General features: G+C 39.5%; 1 protein-coding gene across 1 annotated transcript; it reads left to right on the forward strand.

Annotated features, from left to right (window-relative positions):
* The first annotated feature begins 6 nt into the window (after positions 1-6).
* On the forward strand, positions 7-6,426 carry SPCS3 (signal peptidase complex subunit 3). The gene is made up of 5 exons (XM_042014951.1): positions 7-209; positions 2,015-2,088; positions 3,933-4,009; positions 5,413-5,528; positions 5,982-6,426. The coding sequence occupies exons 1-5, from the start codon at positions 67-69 to the stop codon at positions 6,112-6,114; spliced, it is 543 nt and encodes a 180-aa protein (XP_041870885.1). The 5' UTR covers positions 7-66; the 3' UTR covers positions 6,115-6,426.
* The last annotated feature ends 3,716 nt before the right edge of the window (positions 6,427-10,142 follow it).

Consider the following 10,142-nt stretch of genomic DNA (forward strand, 5'->3'; position numbering starts at 1 on the left):
CCTGCCGCGTCCGCGCGCCCGCCCCGCCCGAGCAGCGGCCGCAGCCCGGCCGGGCCCAGCGGGGAGATGAACACGGTGCTGTCCCGGGCCAACTCGCTCTTCGCCTTCTCGCTGAGCGTGATGGCGGCGCTCACCTTCGGCTGCTTCATCACCACCGCCTTCAAGGAGCGCAGTGTGCCCGTCCGCATCGCCGTCTCCCGGGTCACGCTGTGAGTGCGGCGAGGAGAGGGAAGGGAGTGGCGGGGGAGGGCCGGGCCAGGCCGGGCGGCGGCTGCTGCCCGCTGGGGAGCGGAAGGGCTCGGGAGCCGAGAGGAAGGGCCGGGGCGGGTGAGGGGACGCTGGCGCCCGGCAGGGGCGGGCGCTCCCCGGCTCCTCGCGCGGCCGCTCGGGCTCGGCCTCCTGCGCTCCCGGCCGGGCCAATGGGGGAGCCCCACGACGGCGCGGCCGGGCGGGAGCCGGGGCGGCGCGCTCAGGGGCCGGGCCGGCCGCTCGCACCCGGCACCTCCCGCGGGGGCGAGCCAGCTGCTGCCGGCCGGCAGCTTTGGGAGGCAGGGACCTACAGGAACATGGGGTTTATCCTATCCGGTCGTAGTACATTTTTCTTTTAAGAAGTAGTTCGGTTGGGTGCCTCCATTGATAACCTAGCATCCTTTCTTTTCTGTGGCAGCAGAGTGATTGGGATGGCTTCCCCTTTGCGAAATGCGCCAGGTGTAGGACGTAATACACGTCAGAACGTGTTGTGTACAAATAAAATGTACTGATGCAAACTTGTGGTGGGGGACCGTTTTTTCCCAGTTTTGGAGTTGGTTTGGGGTGGGGTTTTTTTCTCTGAATTGGAACATAGTTACAGAAAACTTCCATTAAGTTAAGTATGCGTGATGTGGAGGACGGTAGTTTCACAAGCATTTGAGCAGCTGTTACAGCCACCTAAGAGTAGAGGTCTCTGCTCCCGTTTTTGCCACGTGGTTCTTTACCAGAACTCCACAGGGGAATCTGGCTCATAGGACACTTGACTGAGCTCGGTTCATGTTTTATTGTTTGGTTGGTTTTGACCCAGATTAGTGAGCTAAAGCAGCCCATTTCTGAAAGTATTTAGTGCCAGGCTGGATGGAGCTCTGTGCAACTTGGTCAAGTGAAAGGTGTCCCCGTCCATGGTCAGGGAGGTTGGAACTTAATGATCTTTAAGATCGCTTCCAACCCAGGCCATTCTGTGATTTGGTGATGATTCTGTGGAGCTTTGGAACCATCCCAAAATAAGTGGCACCAGTGGATGCCTAATAGCAGGACTTGAAAGGAAAGATGAATGCAAATAAAGGGACTGCCATCACCTTTCAGACTGGTTTAATGCCACAGGAAAAGAAGCCCCATATTTATGCTACACTGAGGATTGCAAAAGCATAACATTGGCATAAAAGCATATTTTTGAGTGTTATGGTGAGCTCAGCATGTATGAGGCAGCATACTAATGCCTAATTTGGGTTAAATGTGTACTGCCGGTCTGTTCTGTGATGCACAGATCTGGTATTACTGGGAGATGTTACACCTAAGATGCTTCTCTTGAATGTCTCAGAAGTTCTGGAGACCCCAAGCTTAAGGCCTGCTACTCCACCAGACTGACAGTGGTTAAGAGGTGTTGATAAGGTTTACCACTTAAAAAGATACTGCTTTTTGGAAAGGGATGGAGATTCATACTAAGGCTTAAAGTGGGAAGATTTGGCAGTGTTTTTCTTAACTTCTGTCTCCAAAAGTGCTTTCTTCACTTGTAAACTTTATTTTTTTTATTTGAGATTACTAAACTTGGTTTTAATGAAATGATGTTTTAATTGGCTAATTTCCCAACTGGACTAAATATGCCTATGAAGTTCATAATTCATAAAAGATTTGTTCCACGCAGAGTCGAGCAGATACAGAAAACAGATGAGGGAAATATCTAATAAGAATCATAATTCATGTAGTGTGTAAGAGACAAATAATGAGAAAGGATAATCTTGCATTGTGTTTTGTTTTGTCTTAGAAAAAATGTAGAAGATTTCACTGGACCCAGAGAACGAAGTGACCTGGGATTCGTCACATTTGACATTACTGCAGATATCCTTAACGGAAAAAATGGTTTGCAAACTTTTAGGAATAAGAACACTTTAATGTCTATTTTTGTTACCTTGTAATCTTCAGATATTCAGGACTTGGAGAAACTAGCAATTTGTCTTAAAATAAAAATTTAAAGCAGCTAAAAATAGTATTTTGCATAGCTGTGGCAGTGGAATAGAATTTAAACCAGCTGTTTGGTCTCTAGTAGGTGACAAGTTCTCTCTTTTTAATGCCTGTTTTTAAAATCAGGCTCTGTTATGAAGTGCACTGTATCTAATGATGGGGAATGCAGTTTAACATCTAGACATTATTACTTTAAAGTGAAGTTTGTGTCAGTGGTTTGAGGAGTGAATTGATGGTAGGTTTTATATAGTGTACTGTTTTGAATGTCATACCCAGTCTAGAAACTACACCTTTCAAACTCATTTTGTTGTGAGGATGTCAAGGTTCTGACTGTGTAACAGGTGCACAGAAGTACCTGTCTTCTTCTAAAAATAAAAAGACATTGTAATCCCTTACTTGTTTAGGTGTTAAACACTGTAATCTTTAGTATTGAATAGTATGAAATTCATTGGGAAGCATATGATTTACTAAAAATTTTATCACGTTGTTTTTTGGCCTCTTTCTCAATTGCTGTTCCAGTTTTGCAGTTTTTCTTTTGTATTTCCTTGCTTCCCTGCTAGTCTGGATTTAGGTTCTCAGAAGACGTCTTCTGCAGAAGTCAGTACCAAAGAATAGGCGGTGCACGTTCAGGTGTTTACACTAAACCTTGTTTTGCAGCTGGTCTGAGGATCCTGGGATTTTTCCCTGTCTGCTGGTTTTTGTCACTGTTAGGCAAGACACTATTTACCCCTGTGTTTTGGTTTCACTGCTTTGAGGGACACTATGTTGTGTGAGCAGACCACACAAAATACAACTTTTGATACAAATGCTGGATAAACAGGCTAATCAGATTTTTGCAGGTCTGCCTGCACAGGAATAAGAGGATTTTTTTTTTTTATCAACTGGAAGCAGGAGAGGTAAACTCCTAAGTCTTAAGTTTTACCTCTGAAATGCTTATACATAATAAAATCAGAGAGTGAAGTTCTAAAGCAGATGCATAGACTTGTACACATGGTGTATAGAGGAAAGCAGAGCAAGGCAGGACAGGACCTCTAAAAGAAATGTTCTTGTACAAGGATTAGTCTGCAATATGTGGGTGTAAAGATTCCCTGTTTTAATGGCTTCTGCTAGTAACAATCTTTTTTTTTTTTTTTTGTAAAGAGTCTGACTAAATCTCTCATGCCTGGCATAAATAAAGCTTGCCATATTTAGAGCTGTAAAATACAACTGTGTGGTAGGGTTTTTTGTTCAAAACTGGTAAAGAAATACAAGTACATGTACTGTCCTAACGACCAGAATTTGGATTCCCTACACTCCTCCAATTTTGTATTTATATATTGTTTAACATTATTGTATTTTGATCCACAGTTGGATGCGAGGGTTCTTTGATAGTATAAAAAATTGCCTTGAGGATATTTATGGAAGAATTCTGTCGTGCCTGTTATGTCTAAGGTTTTATAATAGGTTGTCTAGCAAAGGATTCTGGTTACTAGCTTGCAGTGTCAAATATAGAACTCTTAAATCATTGGAGGAGAAATAGCTGCTAGATTTCATAAACAGTAAAAAGAAAAACCCACCTGAAAACCTGTCATTCAATATGATTAAGATATGTGTTCGAACTGCTGGAAGTGAGATATGTTGAAAGGTAAGAACTCACTGTAATGGTTATAGACTACTTAGATCTAATAAAAATAAAAAAAGGTTATGTAAGTACAATATGGTATTTTTCTTAACTTGCATACATCTGCAGAGTATATTTGACTGGAATGTTAAACAATTGTTTCTATATTTGTCTGCAGAATATTCAACGAAAAACAATGTAAGTATGAAAAAGAAGTTTGAAGCGATTAGCCATTTTAGTACTGCAGCTATTTTTAAACATTATGTAGTTCTGAGAAGAGTTAAGGCCACCACCATTTCCTACTAGCCTGGGCTGTTTGTACTGTCCTTCATGGTTATTTTCTTGACAGTTTAACTGTAGGTTGGGAAGTTCACTGTCATGAAACCTATCTTGAAATATGCCCAGTAGAATGGGAGAAAAAGAACATATGCCTTGTGTTGCAGTATACTTGCAATAGTATACTGTGAGTTTTTTCATCTTTTTTGTTCATTTTACCTTTTTTTTCTAACTTTCTACAGTTGACTGCTGTAAGAAACAAGAGAGAGTGGGTTCTCAGCTGGCCTGGTGTGGTGTGTCTTTTATTCATAGATCACAGAAGTGGTTGTCCTACCAGTTACTCTAGCCCCATAATTCATTTACATTACCTTGTCATACTTCTCAAAATAATTGGCTTTGCTCCTTTAAATTGGCTGTTACTGATACTTCCCTTTGGATAGCTGAACACCCTTTTTACTGATCTGATAGAAGCTATGTGGAACAGCCTTTAAAAAAATTGTTTTAATGAAGCACCATGCTGCCATGGTACCACTGAATTCTAGTTAAAGCTGCTGTGGTCACATTGCAAAGATAGAGTGAAAGCTTGGGGGTTTTCTTAACTTTCTGTACAAAACTATCCTTTTTTTGTTTTCTTGGTTTTTGTTGTATTAAACAAGATGCTGGATATTGTGTTTTTGCTAGGATAGTTTTTAGGGTTTCTGAGATTTTTATTGTATTATTTCATATTTTAGATTTTTTTTTTCCACATAAATCACTATTTCTCACAAATACTGAGAAGTATTTTTCGAAGTTGTTCTATGAAGTACGAAACAAGACTGTTCAGCATCTACGTAAAAGAACAGTATAAAGTTTTGGTGACACGAGATCTTGGGATCTTACTTTTTCAATTGTTGATAATTTTTTGGGGATTATGCTTTCAATTCAAGTAGAGATTTTCACTAAAGTTGGAAAAATGTTAAATACATAAGCAGAGTCATGATAGCTCAATTTAGGTCCTTTGTTTGAAACAAAGTCTAAATACTGCTTTAAAAGTGACTTACCTTTGGAACTCAGAAAGAAACCCCACTATGCTTTGTAAGTCTTCTAAAGCATATGACTTTTTTTTAAATGGCTTTTGTGTTTTAAGTCCCTTGTTGTTTCCATTTATTCTGTGTGACACTTCACTGTGTAGTAGTACTACATTACCCCACTGTGCAGCATTATTTTGTTAAATTAGTTATGGATTGCAAGCATGTACTTCAGGGCTTTTAGATGAATAGTGCAGTGGAAGTCCAGTGTCTGAATGTGATCTCGTACTGTACCTTTAATTACAATTGTGGTTTTAGGCCCTAAATCAGGTGGTCCTTTGGGACAAGATCATGTTGAGAGGAGATAACCCAAGGCTGTCCTTAAAAGACATGAAGTCAAAGTACTTTTTCTTTGATGATGGAAATGGTCTCAAGTAAGTAAATACCTGTTTCATTACTGTTATTCATGGTATCTTGATTTACTTGCATACTTTGCATTTAATAGGTATGTTCATTGGTGTGGTAAGGTACCTATATTCTATCTGATACTCTGTTATCTCTGTTGCATCTTTGTAGTTTGATTGTTAGAAGATGGCCTTGGGATACAAGATATCCTATCTATTCTGTACACTAGAAGATGCACTGCTGTTTTGAGTGACAGGCTTCTGGGTTTCTGCCTTCAGTCTGTAGAATTGGTTCTGTGACACACTCAACTCTAAAGGAGTTAAGTAAAAAAAAAAAAGTAGGCAGTAACTACATAAAATTAAAAAGTTTATTGTTTCTGGACCCGGAAAGCAATCTGTATCCTAATGTATTTAATACTAGTAACTGTTAATTAAATTGGTTGACTTGAGTATTTCTGCTGATAGTCTTTGTTGCTTTTGCAGGGGAAACAGGAATATCACCTTGACTCTCTCCTGGAATGTTGTACCAAATGCTGGCATTCTACCTCTTGTAACAGGATCAGGACATGTGTCTGTACCTTTCCCAGATACCTATGAAACAACAAAAAGTTATTAAATTATAGTACTGAATCATAAGCAAAATATTTTTATACTTGTATATTGTGGATACCTTTTATTGCAGTTTCTTCTTGCATCCCATGCAACTTTTCACTGAAAGGAACTTAATTTCCTCAGGCTAGTAGCATAGGAAAAGGAAATGAAAATTCAGGGTGTTTTTTTTTTTTTAAATAAAACATTGAAGCTGAAACTTAAGGGAAAGGCAAATTGCAGAGTAATGGTTTTGAGGGGGGAAAACTGAGGATTTTTTTTTCCTGGCCATCTGAGTATAGATCTCCTTTTCTTTTAAATAAATATTTTTAAACCAGAAGATGGTCTTCCTGTGTTTGGGCTTTTTAAGTATTGTGATAGTTGTTTAATGTGTATAGAATATGTGTAGAACTCAAATACACCTTCTGGACTTGGTTTCTGGGAGTGCCTGAAAGAAATGGCTGTTCCATTTTAGGGCATTTTTTTAAATCCATGTGCAGTATGTTACAGTAGGGTAAGCTTAGTACTTTCCAGGACTGCCAGCTGCTACTTGGAAAACTGATAGTTCATTATCTGTCAGTCAGCCTCAGATCTTGTTTTGAGTGCCCCTGATGTAGCCCACACCTGCTTTTGTATTACAAATCATTTTAATAACTGCTTACAATGCAGCAAACTGGAAGAATAGAAAGAAATCTATTCAGTATGAGTCTTAAGATTTTAAGCATAAGACAAGGCTAAGTCAGTAAGAAAAGTAAAAGCTTAAGGTAAAGAAAGGCTTTCTGAAAAGGAATCTCTAGATTTTTATTGGGATCTGTTCATCATAAAGAATGAACGTGCTTGTTCCAGAAGGGGCTGAGACAACTAATATGAGGGGGAGCCTTCCATAGCCAGGAATGGGATAGATGTTGCCCTAAACACTCTGGGTAAACCTTTCCAAAGCAGAGGATTTCCCCACGGTAAGATAGAGTATTTGAGGCAGATTTACCAACTTGACTGTCAATGAGTCTACCTTCAAGTCTTGTTGAGTTACATCAACCAGGAAAGGTAGCAAGCAGCATGTAGCAGCTTCAGTCAACACCTCTGCCAAACAAGTGACCTCTCTGAGGCTGCATACCCCCCTGTGTGTGCTCCTTCCCTCAGCTGCAGCTGTCAGTGCTGTCGGGGTTGGGAGGACAGAATGAGCAGGGTCTCAGGATGGCCTCTTGGCAATAATGAGGGGTTATAGTGGTCAGCTGGTGCCTTTGGGTCATCGTATATCCAGGGGAAGAGCATGCACTGCTATCGCCTTCCTGGCACAGTCCTTAAGGTACATGTGTATCTTCAAACAAAGCATGACAAGGGAATTTATTGCCAGACAGGGAATGTTCTGAATGTACTGGGGACTTGGAAAAAGAGGAAACTAAAACTCAGGTTTTAATACTGTAAATCAGAAAAAAGTAATAGGAAAAATGATGAGAACTGCAGTGTGAAAAACCTTGCAAAATAAGAGATATAAAGGATTGGAGCAGAGTGTCCCCCTTTGTTTTGAGTTCACCTAAGAGCTGATGGATTTTGAGGGAACTAACTTGCTTTTAAAAAGGGACCTTTAATATTTGTGTATTATTTCTAAGTGACTATTTAGTACGTTCTTTGTGTTGGTGTATTAATCAAAAATGTCTTGAAAAAAATTCCCAAAAAGTGCATTGTCTTTACAAACAAAATTTTGTTTTAAGTGTGAAAACTAAAAAAAAAATTTTCACATTAATATTTTAGGACAATTTGTCATTTGTATTCATTTGTATCATATTTGCATGAATTTCAGTTCTCTGAACTTGTGCTGTTCTCCACAGAGTAGCATAATCAGCAGACAGAAACACATACTGTTTTTGCTGTGCTTAGATATCAAATGTATATATGGCTCTAAAAACTGTTACAGAGAACTTAAAACTGTCATACAGAGGGAAAACAAAATATTTTTAGAGATAATTGGGCAAAGTTGTGGATTTGTTTTGGTAATTGCCAAATAAGTGGATGGTTTATTCATAAATTATATTCTTGAATTGTTTACTGAAGCATTTCTTGTGGCTTGGCATTCAACCACTTCCCTGCATTCCTTTGGCAGTACTCTTCCAATGAATATAGTGCCTGCCTCTTAAAGAGAAGCTTTAACTACAAAGACAAGGATCCACTGTCAAAAACCATCAGGGAGAAAGCTACTTTCTTTCCTCCAAAATAGTATATTCCTCCCAGCCGACTGTAGCAGAATTTCAAGACACTGAAACTGTAGCTTTCATGTCATGTTTGATGCTTTACTGGCCTTTCCCTGTGAAGAGAAATTATGCTTGAGGTAAGCATTTTACAGGGATACAGAAGAAACCATCATGGAGTTAAAGTTCTTGGACAGAAGAACTTGTTTTTATCCTGAGGAAAAGACCAGCATAGATAATAGCTTGGGTTTTGCTCCTGAGCCACTGAGACAGGGTGTTGGTTTAGGGTTTAAGGAGGCAAATTCCTCAATTGATCTCTGAAAAAAAGTAAAAAGCCTTTCAAAAAGTAAAATGGCTACTGTATTTTGTTGTGACAATTCTCAAACCATTTATAAAAATAATGCTTTTATGGAGACTAATGGCATTTACTTCCTCTTGTCTTGCACATCTCATGGAGTACTACTATTGCTGGTAGCTGATTGTTCTCTTAGCTGTATTGCTAACTAAATGCTGGTTTATGTAGTGGTGTGTACAAATGAGGTATTCCCTGGCAAGTGATTTACTTAATGGGAAGAGCCTGAACTGTAAACACTTAAAAGACATTTCAGATAGTAATTTTTAAGTGAGGTTCTGGAGACAGGAGTTCTTGTGTAAGGACTGAAAAATGGAAATTGTGAAAGTAACCGTATTTCTATTATTATGGTTTCTATTTGCCATGAAAATCATACAGCACTACAACTGACAGCTCTGTGTAGGAAAGGCAAAACAGCTTTGAAAAATCTGTATTTAGAACTCCGCTCCCCTGAGCATGCAGTCTTATTTATGGGTTAATGCTACAGATATTGAAAATAGACATTGAGAAAATAAATTACTTCTATTAGTTGTTTATTGCTTACTAGCAAGATTTAAATAGAGTTCCTGCATAATTTTTGGATTCCAACTGTTAAAAATGTTCTGAAAATTGCTTCAGGATGATGGATTTTGCAGAACAGTTCTGCAAAATGGAAGTTATTAAGGCTGAAAATTCAGATACTGGAGAAGCCATCTTACTCCAAATTTGTGTCAGAAAATACATGCAAAATAACTTTGTCAGACTTTAGGAAAAGGTTTTCTGGTTGGTTTGGCTGCTTTATTTTGGAATTTTTTTTTCCATTAAAACAGTTAAAAACTTTTAAAATCATTTTAAACTGTTCATTCAAACAAACAAGCCAACAGGCTTGTTTAGCCTGTTATATTGTTTAGCCTGAAAAGTCCCATTCTACACCTATTGGTAAATGCTCACACTGCAGTAGTTAGGCATATTTTTATTAAGCAAAAAAATGCAAAGCTTAGCTTGAACAAGCCAAATGGTTCCTGGATCTTTTTCTGGTGCTCTCCACCACTTCCCTTGGACCATTTTTTCAAACTGGCACCTTATTGAAGATGATGGGCTGAAGATTTAATAGTGAGGATTCAGTAATAAGCATGGTCATAGAATAGTTGGGGTTGGAAAGGGCCTTTAGAGGCCATCTAGTCCAACCCCTCTACAATGAGCAGGGGCACCTCCAAACAGATCAGGCTGCTCAGAGCTTCATCCATCCTGACCTTGAATGTTCCCAGGAATGGGGCATCTAACACCTCTGGGCAACATGTTCAGTGTTTTACCACCCTCATTGTAAAAAACTTTTTCCTTATATCCAATAACGATTCACCCTTCTTCAGTTTAAAACCATTATCCCTTGTCCTATCTCAACAAGCTGTGCTAAAATGTTAATGCCCATTTTTCTTTAGGGCCCCTTCGGGTGCTGGAAGACCTCAATTAGGTCTCTCTGGAGCCTTCTCTTCTCCAGGCTGAGCAGCCCAATTCTCTCAGCCATCCCTCTAATCATTT

The sequence above is a fragment of the Corvus kubaryi genome, unplaced genomic scaffold, assembly GCF_017639235.1.
Source record: "Corvus kubaryi isolate FWS band 111438036 unplaced genomic scaffold, C.kubaryi_AGA036_p1.0 split3-131, whole genome shotgun sequence".
In the NCBI taxonomy this organism is placed as follows: domain Eukaryota; kingdom Metazoa; phylum Chordata; class Aves; order Passeriformes; family Corvidae; genus Corvus; species Corvus kubaryi.